The following is a 17,650-nucleotide window of genomic DNA, read 5'->3' on the forward strand; positions in this document are numbered from 1 at the left end:
TAGGCAATACAGAGTAAAGAGCGTGATAAGTGTGAGCATGGGGGAAATGAAAAGAACAGACTGGACACAAGAACAAACAGAACAAGTGAAGAACATGCAAAACGATGACAAGCAGATGTCCGCCATGGCTCTCATTCACTGGGACGGTTTATTTCAGTGCTTTGTTTGATACAGAAAATGTCAAGAGAAGTGCAGGGTTCATTGATGAGGCTTCTTCCAGATTAAATTTATGTACAAGCCAATAACCAAGTAGTTATTTGACTACCAGAAGCAGGTGTGACAAAACCTTTCTTGTTCACTTTATTTGTACCACTACAGGTACATTAAAGGTCAGTGTCACTGTTACCAGTCCTTATTTCCAAAGGTGTCTAAGCAGTGATTCTGGGCTGAAGTCTTCTGGGATAATACTCAAAGACTGTGCTGTTTGAGGGTGGGGCTTTCAACTTCTGGCAGTGCAAGACAGGGCACCGAGATTAACCTCCAGGTGCAAGGGTTAAAGTACCAGTCCTATCTTTGTACTTTAAAGGGAGAAGAGAGCAAGTGAGTTTTTTCAGGCTACTGTAGCTTCATTAATGTCAAGGGTCTGGGTTCAGCAGGTTTTATATCTACTGAGGTTCTTGGCCTGTCAGCAAAGGCACTAGTTTCTGACCTCAGGTACTCACAGACAGATGGGACTTCAAAATAATATACTCCTTATTAATAAGTCCTCGTCTTCTAAATTCAGTGATTTAGGAATATAAACCCTATTGAATTCATCATCAGAACTAGATGAATTTTCATTAACCTTCAGTGAGGCTCCTATGCCTGACCCTTTTGGCAATTTTGAAAATCTCTCTTGGAGTATTACTATTTAATTTGATACGTCAAAATGTGTTTTGTGTTCATAACTTAATGGCTTCCATTTAACAAATGTCAAATCTTGGCTGCTATTAGTCCAGAACACGGTGTGCTCTCTTGTGACATGAACTGTCTAAGACCACTAACGCAGTGAGGAATAAAGCCTGAATTAGGTTAGACTGTGGAAGCTCCAAATCCCCTACCTGTTGATATTTTCTTCAGATAAATATCCTTCCCACAAAGGATTGAAGTCAGGTATAAAAATACGCTCTGTAGACACGTACTTCGCTAAAGTTTCCTTTTGTAAGTAATAGATCCCTTTTATGTCTTCTGCAAATCATGCTGAATAAAAAAAGGTGCAGAATAAAAAAGGTAATTTCCTTTGCAACTACAAAAATAATTTCCCAATGGCATTTTGCAAGTATTCACCTAACTGGGATGCTCGTTATCTTTCTTCCTTTTAAAATGTCAAGCAGATGAAAGTCTTCTAAATAGCATTCTTTCCTATTTTGATTAATTTTGCATAGTGTTTTCCCAGAAGTATTGATACTTACATAAACCTGAGTTCTGATTCTCTTCTGACTAAGACTTCCCGAAGTCTCTGGATCTTTGCCATCTCAAGCTCAATTTCCTCAGGCATCATTGTTGTTTCAGCCATTGAAATGATGTCAAGTTGATCTGTGTGTGAAAGCAGAGAAAATGAATTAAGCTAGTCAAACTGTCTTAATGGGGTTTTTTAGGAATGTAAATTTAATCATAGAGCTATCTGACTATGGGGTAATTAATGCAAGTAGTAAAGAATATTCTATCTGAATGCTACATTGACTGGTTTCTCTATTTTTTTGCTTATTACTTTCAATGTAACCATTTTGAAGTGAAAGAATCCCTAAGCCAAAGTGACATTCATTTTGTTAGTCTGAATCTATCATACCTCTAAGGAATCCCAACCCAGTACATAACTATAGCTACTGTTCCTTAACTGATATCACTACAAACTTTGAAAGAACAGCCATAGACTGCTACAAAACTCACTCAAAGCAATTACTTGCAACTCTTCAGAGTCCTATCTTGGCGCAAGTGCAGGCAAATGTAAACTGAAGAAGGTTTCCCATCTTTAATTCTTACAACTTTTCATGCCATTCCACCATCTCAGCTTGACTAACAGCTAAAGCCCAGACCCACTAGAGAGGAGCCAAGGATGTGATTAGAAATTATGTAGGGCCTAATCCTTCAAGGGGCTGAGTGTTTCTCACTGGGGCACTGAAATCAGTTGAGGAGACAAACAGCACTTTGTAGTAATTACTTGGCAACTGGCAAGGCCAGGATCCTTCTATGATTATTTCTCTGTAATTGATGTATTACCTCTTCTAATCCAGAGAGAAACAGGGCTATGAACTGTGTTCATTGAAGGTAGAAGGAACCAATTTATAGAAGGTGGATTTGGGAAGGAGCAACTTGGCCTCTGGAAAACCTTATTCCAAGGGTTCACCATACTTGGCCTTCATTTAGAACAAGAATTTAGAGACTGAAAAATAGAGTGCCTGCATGTTTTGGTACCCAAATGGAGACACGTTCCTGAAAGCAGGCCTGTTTCAGCTGTATTGGTTTAAAAAAGAAAAATTGAGAGGTCAGAATGTATTCAGCATGATATTGCAGAAAACAGGAGACAAAAAGCATCGAAAAAAAGCTGTTCAATTAATTAAGAGGAGATGAATTCTGAAGTCCCTCATGACAGACTAAGCACAAACAGCTGAGAAGAATTTCTGACAGAAGCTTGTAGGAATGAAACTACAAAATGTCAACAAACACAGCCCCTGCGTGAGCTTAGTTCACAAAGACCTAGTCTCCCAAAATGGAAGCAAAGTAAAGAAATTCTATAGGATATAAAGAAAATATATTTTCTTTATATATAAAAATATATAAAATATTTTTTTAAGTTATCCTGCTAGTATTGTCTGCAAGTTTTGGCTTCACTTCATAATTAAGAAAGTGTGCAAATAAATATTAAAAATCACTTTTTTTCCCAAGATAACAGAATTTTGAGGAAAAAAGTGACAGATTTTGAAATGTCTCTCATGAAAGAACCACGTCTCAGTAGTTGTTTTTAAAACTCAAATTGCAAAACTGGTTGGTAAAGTAAGGCTATCTTCTGTGTCTGAACACACAAACGCTGCCTGTAGAAGATGGATTTTCCTATTAGAAATCATCATGTTTGTTGGGGTATATTTAGTTCAGGTATAGCCTAAATGTCCTAAGAAGTGTTGTTCCAGCTCTGTCATCAATGGCTAGCTTCACAGTGTAAAGCACGAGTCTTTTGAAATCCCAGCCACTAACTTAAAAGTTGAAATAGAACCTAAAAACCTTGGAAATTCTAGATCTGTTTGAGGAATGTTGAACACCACTGAAAATGCCTTAGTGACTGTATCCAGCCCCACCCTTTCCCTCCTCTCTGGGTGGGTGGGAATGAAGAACCATGGCAAAGTCTTGAACTTCATAGCAGAGTACCTAACATGCTGTGCTACCACTAATAGATGGGCAGGATTAGAATTCAATATTCACTAGATGTTTATCAGACATCAGTCAAAAGAAACTAGAACAAAGATTCTGTAAGTATTGTTTTGCCTTTTGCTTTTCGGGTTTGTGGAGTTATTTTAACTGCTTGCAGCATAATTGGTTTTGGTGCAAATTTATTTTCCAAAAATATTAAGCAGGAGATAGGAAGTTATTCTGATGCTACCATGAATTAAAGCCAATAATACTCGTAATTAGAGAGATAAGCCACAAATATATTACACATGCATACATATTTTAAAATTAGTTCTCAAGAGCTCAGAAAACAGGAAAAAAAAGTAACTATCTTATTTCCACTCTGCAACTCTAGCTGTAAATGCCCCAGTGTTACTCCTTGGATCAGATCAGCTATCACACTGTGATTTCAATAATTCAGGAGGGGAATCATGAACAAGCCTTATGCCCTGAGTATGTGCTTAAAGCCAACACAAGAATTAGTGTGACAAGCAGTAGTCTAGTCTGACCTCTTGCAGAACAGTCACAGATTCTCCTTCACATCCCACTCAACATGTGCTTGAACCAGAGAAAATATTTTTGCAAGCTATCCTAAATTATGCAATGTTTTCAAAAGAATCAAAAATGTAAGCAAGGCACCAGAAGTTTGAAAGTGGAGGGAAATAAATATAGAAACCATAAGATATTAGTTCGCAACTTGTCTGTAAACTTATTTGAGATGTAGCTAAAATAATACAGAGATATAAGGAGTGGTTTAATTTATCTTCATAGCAGTACATGTGCTGTGAACACTGTAAGGTGATTAATTCTCATTGAGATCTCAAACTGGAAGGATTGGCAAGAGCTGAATTAAGGGAACTTTGAGAGGAAAAACCAGACCGGGCAGTTGAAATGGAAAGAAATCTGAAGATGAGGATATAGAGAACTGAGTATGGAGACACTGTGGTGCTGGAAGATTAAGAGCCAATTCTAGCGGGGTAGGCATGGTCTTCCAAGGAGAAGGAACTGAAGTCAATCCATACTTTATGCATGTTCATCTGTGCACTATTAAGGAACTATATAATTTTTGCATCGAATCTCCAGCTTTTCTAAACCTCCCTTCCTAACAGGTAAAGACTAAGTGACTTCCTTTGACAGCTGCCAATTCCCTTTGTATAGGTGAGTCCATAGGTCTCATAAACCCAACACAGCTGAAGTATACCACCCACTTTGGCCCTCTCTGAAGAGTATGCATTTTTAAGGCAGGCTTTGAGGGAAAAGGCACAATTAGAACACCTTATTTCCTAGAAATCCTTAAATAGTAGAGCACAGGTGTGAGGACACTCTGGAAACACAAGCCTCTGAAGAGGCCACAGGTCAGGATTCCCACCTCACACCTTCACCATTGTGATCCTCACAAATCACCAACTTGTCTGTGTCTGAATTTCTCTTCTAATATTGTGGATAACTGTTTGGCCTACCTGGCAGCAGCTATGCTAAAGGATAATTAATTATTTTTCATTAAATGGTTTGAGCTCCTGGGATGTAAACCACTTGGGAAAGAATATGTTAATGTTATTAAGCCTTTGGGTAAAGCTCTAGCTCTGTCCCAGTGATGAATGACACCTTTAGTGCTTTTGAGACATGATTCTGAACAGCTTCACACAAAAGTCTCTTACCTTTTCATAAAAGAAAGAAGAAACGTTTCATTTTATTTAAAGCAGGCATGCATTAGTCAACTATTTTTTAGCATATATTGTTATTAAGCTCTGTTTCTGGTAATAAGCCAAAATTCATAAAGCAAAAGTGGAGACAACACTGAGATTAGTCACAGCCAGTGACAGGATGAAACTATTTTGTCTGTTCTGCAATCTCCAGGAAAATTTTCAGTGACAAAGAAACAAGTAAAATATTATTACTGTATGCACAAAAAGATACTAGCATGAAAATAATTACTACATAGAAATAAAATTATCAAGTTATTACATATGATAAGAGGGACTGAAGAGGTAAACCTGAAGCTATTTATGCATATTTTTGCTTCAATTTAAATGCAGACTAGTATAGTTAAACTGGGTATTAACTTAATGATCCCATTTCATCCTCAGCGTGCCAGCCAGAAATGGAACATTAGCCACCTGCGATGAAAAGCAACAAAAAAATAAAATGCCTATTAAGTCAATAAATGCAAAGAAAACTTTAAAAGAAGCCTGAAGTGATACAATGAGAAATGGGAGAATGCATTACACCTGGTGACAATAGTTTCAGACAAATTGGTAAGCTATGCTGTAAGGAAAAAGTAATTATCACCAAAAATCCTGCTGCTGTCACTTGATGCAAGCATATTGTTCACTGAGAAGCTCGTTGTGCTCTACAACCATTAGCCGATTTAATTCTAATTTACGGGTTTTGTTATCATCATCTTTGTAAAAGACAGAGGCATGGAGAAGGTGAGGTGTATCACACACAAAGGGTCCCAAACCTAAGCTGTAGGAATGCAAAACTATGTCATTGTATTCTGGTGGTATCCACATACTGAACAGCAATCGGACCTCTACTCCATGAACACCTAAAGCAGTATGCAGGCCATTTGCAGTCTAGAGGCAGTAAGAGCTGAGTGATGAGTTGCTTATGGATACATAGCAAGTCTGTGGCAGAGCCAGTACAAGGTCTGCAGGATCACAGTGTCTCTTCAGGACATTGTTTATCCTTTTTCTTGCTTGTGAATCTGTTGCTGTTGGAAACTATCGGTTGTTCAGCCTTGAAGAGTCATCTCAGTCATTTAGCAACAGAAATGCTCCAGCACAGGTAAGGGTAATGGTCCAGCTACTCTGCCACTTTCTTTTCATCTTTGACATGGATGAACATTTTAAATGAGACTGTGTTTGTTCAATCCATGACTGCTGAGAGCTCTTTAAAGGATTGCAGTACAAATCAGCTGCATGGCTTCTCTAATGTGGACACCACTCAGCAACAAACCTGGCTGCTCAGCCCACTCAATTACAGTGCTTCAGTTGAAAATTATTTTAAGTCGTTGTTGTCCTGGATTGGATTTAAACTGAGCAATTTGAGGCCTATTTTCACTCCCTTAAATTGTCCAATAATAAGATAATCCTTGTTCAAATACTGTTAATGGCTAAGTTTTGTTCCAAATCTGGGTCAGCACTTTTGGGGCTTTCTCAAGAATTCAGCGAAATTCTCAAATTAATCCTTTTTCACTGAAGTATATTAAATGCTAATAGAGCATGGTGCAGCAAGTGCACTCTTAATGCTGTTTCAGGTATCAAAATCAAGACTTTCAAAACCACTATTAGTTGATGAGCCAAAGCAGAAGTAAGCAGGAGGCACAGGTTAGAGACAGATGAAGAGAGAACCAGATGGTGCAACTTAAAAACAGCACACTTGGTGGAAATTGAAACAGTTCCATATTGCAGAAAAATAAATTGTTATAATACAAAATATTCCAGATAAAAAATGTTCGTGTGAAAAGAATCAGATGATTCCTGTAGTTTGTCACTAGCTTGTCACCTGGAGGCACGAATGACTAGTCTTATAGCCAGGCCTTTTACTATACCTTTTACTGTTGCCTCAAATGTATTCAGAGGCCCAGAGCTGTTTTTTTTTCCTCTTTGATTTAACCCATCTGGAGCAGGATGCAGCGGCCAATAACTAACCTGTGCAGAAAAAAACTACATCTAATTGCTTATTCCTAATCTAGCCTGCTGCAGCATTCTATTACTGTGAATCCTAACAATGATTAAATTTGGCATGTGTGTGGAATGGTATTTATTCAATGTTTTATGCTGGAATTACCATATAAATATAGCTAATAGCTAAACACAATACAAACAGCTGCAAAGTATTTTGTTCCTGGCTTCCCTAACAGGCAGGCAACATCGTGCAATTTAATATGGGTAGACTGGGGGAAAGGGGGAAGGTGGCAAGGTGGCATAGGAGAGTACCAGTGTGGAAGTGACCTGACTGTCATGGTGCTGAGGACATCCCACCACTCCTGCTGGTTTGACTGCCTGGGCTCAGGGTTGGTTTGGACATGGTGCAGGTGTCTGGCTTTGAGAAGCCAGGATCTCAGAGAATGTCACAGTCACGAAATATCTTTGCTTCTGAACAGTCATTAGGGGAAGGAGAAAAAAGATGGGTGATTTTTCTGATTCGTGGGGAATTGTGGTGCATCTATGCTTCCAGTAAACCTGAAATACAAAGTACTGACCAACTCAGCTCTGTACTGTGCTGCATAAAGATCACTTATGTTCTGAGATAAACTGCTAGACTAGAACAATCCCTTCACATCTGCAGTCCACTCAGCAGCTCCTCAGTCAAGAGATCAGAATTTCATGTCTGTAGAGAGACACTCTGGTACAACCTGTAAAGAAGCATGACATCTCTCCGAGATGATCAAAATGAATTATCACACATTTAAACTTGCCATTTGTGGGAGGAGAGGAAATCTTGCTTTCATAGTGATAGTTAGAATCACTGGGAAGAGCACTCTTGCAGCATCAGCTGCAGTGAAAATACTTTTATTTTGCAACTGGAGAGAATAAAAAATACTTTCTACCATCCCTTAGGATGATAGCTGCTTTTGCACAGATTACTTATGGAAATAGATTAATTTTTTTTGTAATCAAAATGCAAATCTTCTGATTGTAGGACATATTAACAGCATCAGTAAAGACTAGGAAAGGCACAAGCAACCTAAAAAGACGTATTTATTATATGGCAAGTACACCAATTTTGGAAGGTTTTGTTTCAAATTTTGCTCAATTAGTTTGTTGAATTAATTTGTTGAATAAATTTGTCAAATTAATCAACCTTTGGAAGAAGTCATATATGGATACTATTATTTCTTTTGCTCTATTCATCTGCCTCTTCTCATTCCGTATTTGTCCACCTCTCAGTCTTGTTTAGTATTCAACACTGAGTATCAAAGATAATCTGTTTCTGTAATATATGAAATTACTCCTTCCTGTTTTCTAATAATAGGCTACCATGACTTATAATGAGTATGTGCAGTTTTATGCATAGCTTGAATCTGTTATATGTAATTTCTGCAATCTTTGAATAGTCTGATCAGCATTCACTAAGCCCATGTAAATAACTTCAAAATTATAAACAAAACAAAACTTGGGAGTTTTCTTTTATGCAGAAATCTTACCAGTAAGCCCTACACCATATAGCCTCTGTAGGGGAAAAAGCAGCCGGGTTGAGGGGACAGGAAAATGTGAATTTGTCTCATGGAGATGATTAGCTCCGCAGGTCCCTTCTTCTAATCCAAGGCTCACTGAAGTCAACAGGAGTCTTTCACTTCAGCCTATTTTTTTTCCTTTTTTTTTGCATGTGTCATATATGTCATGCCTTCCAGGCATGCAGCTAATTTTGCCTTTGAAGGAAACGAGTAAGTTTGAAAAAGTCTTGGAAGTTCAGACTTGACTTTTCAGAAATCTGTAGAAATCTGTTGGTATTTTCTAAAACTGACTAACAACCTGATGAATTTTGTGGAGCTGGGCTGTGATATGCTAGCCTTTGGTCAATGCTGATGGAAAAAAGAATGCCAGAAAAAAGCAAAATATTAAGACAGAACTGATGTTCATAAGTTTGTTGAATTCAACAGAATTGGAATGAGTCTTTGAACCACCACATGGTAACAAAAAAACTCCTATTGCTAAAAAACACCAGAGATCATTCTGTTTGCCATATCATTTCCTTCCAAGGTATATTAAATCATCTGATGTGATTGGAGATGGCTCTGTTCAAACAGTCAGCTGTGGTCTGAGTGCAATAGCACAATTATAATATTGGGATTTATTTTGTCAAGGTCATGAATACTTATTTAAATTATCACAGTTAGATTTAAAGTCTAGACATGTTACAATGTTAGTTTCCACTTCAAAAGTGTCTCACTCACACTCTACCATATGACCCCATTTTAAAATTAGGTAAGCAGAGAATATAAAAAACACTGTGTGCAATTGCCCACTGCACTTCCAGCATCACTGTCCTGTCTGTTCCATATTTAAGAGCCTCTTGTTATAAAAAGATTCTTTTAGTTGCTTATCCTGTACGCTCTTGTTCTTATCTTCAAGCTTTGACCTTTTATTTTTCATTATTTACCTTTGCAGAAAGCCTGTTGGCAGCAGTCTATTCTTTTCCATTTCAGGCTTTTGTACACTGCGGTCTCACTGAGATTTCTCTTGAACTATAAATGCCAGATTCACAGTGTTAAGTATTAACTCCTTCCCCTAACTCTCAAAGTCCTTCTGGTTTCTATGGTATCATACTCAAAGTATTGCACACAATGACTCCTTTCACATCTGATGTAAGAAAGTGCCTGCACCTGCCCAGTGCCCAAATGAGATTCTCAGTTGCTTTGCATCTTTTATGCTGTACTTCTGTAGATCAAGTAGTATTGCACTGAAGAAAGGCTAGCTTAAAAAACTGAACCTGAAAGAGATCCTGCTTTGAGTTTTCTAATTCAACTACATATTCCCAAGCAGAATAGACATTCAGGCAGTAAAAGTGATTGCTAATTAAGGACGGTCTTCAGTACTTTGCTAACTAGAAGTTTTATGGTTAAATGATGGTTCCAACTTTCCAATTTAGGGACCATTTTCTGCCTTTGTTCCCTATTTAAAGATATATATCAGCATGAGTCCATAATGATAAGATCTATAAAGATCTTGCCTCTCAAAAAAAAGCATCAATTAAATTGTCTTGTTTGTTATCCTAAGAAATGTATAAGCAGTAATTATTCTTGGGTTTGTCTTTTGTCAATTTATGACAGTTCCAATTTCCTAAGTGGGTAATTATGCAACCCTTTAATCTTACACTTCCCCTGGGAAAAAGATCTCTCTAGGAGTCTTAAGAAACTGCTCTGTGCATAGACGACTTCATTTTGGTTGTAATGATAACCTGAAAAACAGCTCATCTCTCAATAGTTGTTCATCCTTCTCTGACAATGAAGACCCTATGAATCTGAACCAGTCTGGAGTTCTTGTAGAAATCTAATGTGATGCATAGGACTTAAAGTGCTATTCAGACTTAATGTATCTTAAAATCTATACTGCCATCCTGTATTTGGATGATAAATTCCATTTGTTCTACCTTGCACTTAAGCTTTCAGATTTTAGCATTCTCCTGACTTTTGATGCTGCTAAAATCGTGGTACTCATCTACTTGTGAAGATAGATATTTTGGTTACCGAAGAGGAAAGGATTGTTTATGTTAAATGATAATGGCTGGTGTAAAATTAAGCAGAAGTAAAGAAAAAGCTTAGTCTGGAAACTAGTAACTATCCAAAGCAATAACATTCTGAAGCAATCTTTCAAGCAGGAAATTGGAGGAAAGGAACCAAAGCTGTTTTAAACTAAGATCAGAACATATGGATCTTTAAAGGGTCTGGCCTCACTTTGTGGGGAAAAAAAACTGACGGGTCCTGTGAATAAGCTCAAGTATTCTATGACTGTCTGCAGTTGCAGGAAGGTGGACTCAGGAAGTAGAAAAGGTTAATTTGACCATTATCTGGGGCTTTACTCTTTAAGGTAGGATTTAGCTTTTTGAGGTCCAGTGTCCTCTGCAGACACTGCCTACAGAAAGATTCCAGACTCATTCTCTGTGTATGAAGTCATAAGGATCCATCCCGTCAAATTAAACTATCACTTCAAGATAGTGCACCATCTCTGCTTTCCTACTCTTCCATCTGGATCTAAGGATGTTTGCTTATGCAAGGAACTGACTCAGTACAATAGGACAATTTGCTACCTAATTATCTGTAACTAGAATAATTTCTTTTCTAGCTGTAAATCTATATATGATTTGGTGCTGTTTTATAGCACTATCATTATGATTTGCCTGTAGGCTTTTTCTACTACTGTGATTCTACTAGCTTTCTCTATTTTTGTATCACGTCTTTGATCTGTGACTCACGATACCCTGGATAGTCCCCTAAACAGTCAATTTTAGGGGAAGAGGGAGGACTTTTCCTCAGTAGTACCCCCTCTGGCAGCAATTTAAAAGCTGATACAAACCATATTTACAGATCAGGAAACAGAATTTCAGCACTCAGCAATAAATGCCTAAGGAGTAAGAATTTAATATTGAACTAAATATTTCTTTGAAAATATAACATGAATGTAACTTCCCATGAAAGTCTTCCCGTAAACAATGAAATAAAAGCCCCAGGCCCGATTTGATTGTGCCGTAATATTAAGTCAAAAATACAGATTTTTTTAATGTGATTGAAATTTGCAGGAAGTGCTTCTGATGTAGATAAATTCAGGGTATGCAGAAGTATGTCCACTAACATAAATTACCCTAATGACACTCACAGATTGGGTCTTGAAAACCTTTAGGGGCTTTGACACTCAATTACAGAGCTCAACCTTGCTACTTTGAAGTTGATTCCAAGACTCTGTGCAGGCAATTTGCATGCCCCAGCCAATTTCCATTACAGTCAATGATAACAAGGTTGCACACATCTCTTCAGCCTGTTGGAGGGCAAATGCATAAAAATGAGGAAAACAGAAACATGAAAACAGCAAAGGGAATTTGGAATTAATGGTTTTTTTATAAAATCCTTTTTAAAGTCAAGTCCCATTGAATTAAGATACCCCAGAGACATTACTCACGGATTCACATGTGATTCTCCACTCAGCTGAAACCGAATCCCCTGTTTTAATATAAATTGCATCCCTGAGTTGACAGTTTTCAAATATCCAGATTCTAAATTTGGCAGGTTTCACTTTTTTTTTTCCCTTATGGTGGCCATGATAAGGTCACTACGGCTCATGCCTTCAGATGCAAGCTAGTCTGCAAGTGACTGCTTAGTATCACCTCAGTACAGTTCCTATCACACATAAAAATCTAGCAACACAGAGTGTCTTTACTGGTGTCTCAGATATACTGATAGAGCAGAAAAAGGACCTGCTCACATACAGAAATTTTTCAGAGCAATTACAGCACACTGGAAGGGCATCATCATGACTGGTGTGACCATTTCAGACTTCAGTTTCCAGCATCCCCAGTGCCTGAACTGAGCCACAAACTCTCTTCAAGACTAGTACAGTCCATTTGCAAAATAGCCTGTGGTATCTCATCCAGCCACGTCTGTTGTGTATACAGAAGGATTAAGTGGTTTTGAGTGGGATTTAAAGAAGAGCTGTCCATATAATTAGGTCTGCAGAGAATTATGACAGACTTAAAGTACTGTAATTGAGTTGTGCAAGAACATTTTCCAGACTTCCTACTGTTACTTCCAATTTTAAATAAACTCCAGTTTGCATATCAGTACCACATTGCTTGTTGCCAGATGCTCTGACAACAGGATTTTTCACACATTTGGCTGGTGGCTTTAGGTGAGGTGTGAAAGCAATTTCCCCCAGACCACATTACATGTCAGTCTGAAACTAAGCAACCTAATTTGTCTTGCTGTAACTGAAATAACAGTGGCATTTTTCCACCTCTTTCTAGGACATGTACGACCGTGTATTTCATATCAGTGATTCTCCTATTGACCTAATCTGACAGAAGGGTGCCCTCAATATCCCAGTAGGTCTAAACCCAGAAGCTTCTCCTAATATTCTGTTCTTCTGTTTTCTCCCTCTTCTCTCTCCCCCTACACACAAATAAATAAATAAATCTCTGCAGATGAGACAGAATAGCTGATCTTGCATTATATTGTTTCAGCACTCAAGTAAGCGCTGCTTGGAGAAAACCCAGCGATTTAGCTCAATTGTTTGTGAATAACAAGTCATTACTACCATCCAGCCTGCCTCAGCCTGATCTAGATTTTGTGAGGAGTGGCAAGCAGCTTTGGTGCAGAGGTTGGTTTTCTCTGAGCCTGAGAACAGGGGCACCAGCCAAGGGGCTCTGCATCCAGCTGTGCTCTCTGCTTCCTCCTGGCTCAGGAGAAGGTGTGTAGTAAATTGCTGTACATCTTTCCATTTCAACTTGCACCTGCCAAATCTTTCCAGCAGCCAAGAAGAGGGACAGAGTAATGGCCATGCCAGTTCCTCATCCCTCCCCACCTGCCTGTTTTAGGGAAGACATAGGCCCCTAATTCGCTGTGCTTTATTCATAAGCAGCTTAGACCCAAGATTTGAGCAGCTCTGGGATGGAAAGGGAGCTGCTTACTTTCTTGAACAAACAGCTGTTTCTTATCACAGTCACAGCTATATCGCATATCACAGCCTTAGAGAAATTTTCTTAATTATATACCCAGCCAGGGAATGTGTCCCATTTAAAATGCTGCCCAGAGAAATTCTCAATACCAAGGCAATATGTGAGCTCATCCCCTCACACCAGGAAATGAAAGAGAATTCTCCGTTTTGCAAAAATCAATGTGTGTGATACAAATACTTGGTGCAAAGTTGGAGGTCTCTTATATGAGAAGCCAGCTTTCTTATGAGGGAGGTCTCAGAAAAACTAATAGGTTTTTTCATCTGAGCCTAGAATCTGATCTCAGTACATCTCCACATTACAAAGCTTGAGGTGTAGATCTTTTGACATATGCTGAACATACACATCTCTGGGAATCAGCCACCACAAAACCAACAGACCAGACTCCTGTGTTTAAGTGGAAATTCCCTATATGAATTAAACATAAGCTCAAGAAGAGCTAGAAACAGATTTGTCATTCAGTAAAATATTGGGATGCCACCAGCATGAAATCCATTGTTTTAAAAAATGAATTAAGCTGAATTGCTTCCTTTTTTTGTTCTCTCTCCCCCTCAGGTAATCTTTCCTATTCAATTCTTTGGCTTTACAATGAGATTTTCCTATTTCATTAGGTGTTTATATCTCCCCTGTTGCTATATGAAAACTTCTTGCAACCAGCAAAGAAAATAATATTGAGTCTATTCAGGAAGTGTTATCAGATAGACTGAATAGACAAAACACACTCACTATAACCTGTCTCAGACCACTGTTCATATATGTTACTATTAGCAGACTAATAATAGATCTTACAGAAGTGTGATTTAAGTAAATTCTACAGTATTAAGTAATGAATTTACCTTTTTTTTGCAATTTTAAGTTCTGTTTACAAATTCTCATTTTTTAAGGGGATTTATTTTTAAAAAAAAAAAAAAAAAAAGGATAAGTTCCTTTTAATTATTTCCTCAGAAGTCACTGTGCAAAGTTAATCACCTCCTGAATTAAGTAAGCCTTTGGTGATAAGTCTCATTTTTACCAACCTTTCTTCTGAATTTATTATCTCTGACCTAATTTGTGTTGGTGCAGACCAGGGTATAAACTAATACTCAAGTATTGCTGTAAACAGTTCATGCTATTTTATTTGCATCTGTTTGTACAATTTTCAGCTCATTTGCAATATTGATTCATATAGAAAGATACACATCTCAAAATTACTATCTCCCATGCTGCCTGTTTCTTCATTTGACTCACCAGCAAACACCCATCTTATCCTAGCCAACATCTGATAATGCCCTGGTTTTGCCCACAGAAATGTCATTGCTATCCAGTCTTCTTGGATAGCATACAGAAAACTCTCCCTACTGTTTGTAGAAGAGCACTTTCCATAGGACACAGAAACTGATGAGAATTCTGATCGTCTGTTCTAGTAGATACAAAATGGTTTCTAGCTGGGATATTTTGCCTTTCTACCACTCCAGAATAAGGAAGCCTGGGGAAATTATTAAAAGGATATTCTATGAGAAGGGGTTCTGTTTCCTGCTCCTTGTATATTTTACTCCTGTGAAGGGCAGTGGATGGCCTCCTTATAAACATACAAATGTCTTCTAAATGTCTTTTCTCCCTTGTGCAGAGTGAATGAAAACATGCTACAAGGACAATGTTTTCTTTGGTGTAAATATTTATATATGTGGAGGACTCACAGAAGGAGACAGTTTTTTCTTGCTTGCAACACAGTGGTGTAACTCCTTCCCAGCATGAAAATAGTTAACGTTAGATTTACTCTGTTGTGACTAGCCATGTAATTTTAAAACAATGAAATTAAGTGCTATGATTTTCTTCACTATAAGAAATTATTACCAAGGTATTTTATATCCAGACTATTCTACATAAAAGGTAAACACAGTAAAATTTCTTCACAATTACTGAGGAAAAACTCACATCAACAGTTATGAAATCACTGCAACAAAATAAAACTAGGAAGATGCTTGAAAAAATGCTTTGCCTGGCTAAGATTCCTGTTGGAAGAGCTCTCGTACATGCTTTTTATTTTTGATAGGGAATTAGCCTCAAGTTACAGCACCCTTGCATTACACCTCTGCTGAACAGAAACAACTTGGACTATACAAGCTCAGAGTGCTTTATATGCATTAGGTGTGCACTGTCCAGTCCTCAAATCACTGCAGTTTTGCATATACAAACCCTAGAGCAGGGGTGCTGTGATTTGAGTCATAGTTGGGTTTTCTTCTTTGAATGAGCATACTTAGGAGATGAGGCAGAGAGAGCTGCAGTTAAGAGAGGAGGAATCAAGGAAAGTGGATGAATTAAGCTCAGTCATTCATTCTAGCACACCGTGTCTGTATATCAAAGACAAGAACTTAATGTAATGGGAAAATGTTGCTGGACCCAATACAAGAGCTCTGGCACCCATCTTGATCAGAACCCCATGGTAGTATATGGAAATAATTTCATAAAATGTAACCAAGCCTTGAAATAGGCCTTAATATTCCCCTCCTCCCCCAATTATTGCCCTAGTACCACTGTTACATCTCTATTGAATACTTATTTCTGTATTTATAAAGTGAACAAAAAAAGACCATGCTGGTCACTGATCGCCTCCAGGTACCTCAGTGCTTCTCACACCACAAGCACCAGTCTTTTTGTCCTCTGTCTAGTGACCTTCAGTACTGCAGAGACATAGGAAAAAAATGCAGAAATCAAACTGCATTAGTTAGTTACCTATTTCTAGAGTTCTGATTTGTGAGAACAGAGGCTATCTTTTCTAGTATCTCTCTGATTATCTTAAAGCTAGTGCCAAAGAGACAGGAGTTGCTAGTACCCAAAATACCTAGCTCTCAGTATCTGTTCTTTAATGCCTTCACACCCAGGGGGTGGGGAGGGTGTGGGACAGGGGAACGGACTGACTGCTTAAAATAATATTTTATTTTTCAAAATTAATGTGTGAGATGAAAATTTGGTTTACACTCAAATAAACCATGATGCTGACAATGTAGTTACCATTGGTTTTTTGCATATTCCTTTCACCTTTTCCCACCATGTTATGAATTGAAAATACAACCTCGTGCACTTTAAACAGCAGTTTGTCCTTCAGAGAATGGGGAGAATATGCAGCTATATGCAGCCTGGTGGGAAAGTTTGCACAGTGTATATGATCTGACAGCTGTTCCTATGAGAAAATGGATCTAACACGAGACACAAAAAATGAGGGAAAATTGCCTTTGAAGGTCTGACCCAAAAGCCCTCACTGTCAGTTTTATACAGTGGCACTGGGTTAGACCTCTATCTGCACGAAGCTATTTTAGTCTGGCTCAGGAAGAGTGCCAGGAGTCAGGAAGACTCAGGAAGGGGTTTCCGTGCCCAACCCTGCCACAGCCCTGCATGAGATTCAGTGCTATCAGAAGGCTGTAAATGGAAACTGGTACAGTTAGTTACTGTGGTAGGTACCTTCTCTAGTATAGAGCTCCCACTGAAATCAATGCACGTTCCCATCTGGAGCAAGACTCGGTTTAAGCCACACTCCAAGGAAAGCAATTCATGCTTCATCAATTCATCTTATGTGATGGAGAATTAAAAAGCAGTATTAAGAAACACACATTACTTGTTCATTTACTTCTGTCATTTTGCTCAGTGGTCAAAGGAAACAGCCTGTGGCTTTCCATTTTATTCCTCACTAGAGTCATATTCTGATCCTGTAATACTAACACAAAGCTTCAGCATTTGAGTTTCAAATGCTGTAACAGTGCCAGCTACAGCGAATGTTCAGTTTTTTAAAGCTTATTTAGTTTGGTATTTTTAAAAGACTTTTTCTATCTTCATTAATTTGTTTCAGAAAAAAAGTCAACAAAATGTTCAGTCTCAAAAAGTCTTGCAAAACCTCTTTAGGAATATATGGGTTTATGGTTTCTCCTAAGGGCATTGACTGATAAAGAGCAGCATATGTTGCGAGTGAAATAATAGTAAAATGGCCACCGCCATTTCTAAATTTCACATCTTTACAATATTGTCCTTTGAAATTATCCAATCGCATACCAGAAAGCTTGTTTCTCTCTCTCTCCCCCCACTCTGTGACATGATTCTCCAATAACACAATTTTCTAACAGTGCTCTAAACATCTTCCCAGCAG

General features: G+C 38.1%; 1 protein-coding gene across 1 annotated transcript in view; it reads right to left on the minus strand.

Moving 5' to 3' along the window:
• CUNH16orf45 (chromosome unknown C16orf45 homolog) overlaps positions 1-17,650 on the minus strand; it is a 49,997-nt gene that overhangs the window by 22,716 nt on the left and 9,631 nt on the right. Inside the window, exon 2 of the mRNA XM_009281633.1 lies at positions 1,392-1,515. Within this exon, the coding sequence (XP_009279908.1) occupies positions 1,392-1,515 (124 nt within the window). The remainder of the gene's footprint in view (positions 1-1,391; positions 1,516-17,650) is intronic.

Source organism: Aptenodytes forsteri, unplaced genomic scaffold (assembly GCF_000699145.1).
Source record: "Aptenodytes forsteri isolate BGI_AS27 unplaced genomic scaffold, ASM69914v1 Scaffold84, whole genome shotgun sequence".
Lineage (NCBI taxonomy): Eukaryota > Metazoa > Chordata > Aves > Sphenisciformes > Spheniscidae > Aptenodytes > Aptenodytes forsteri.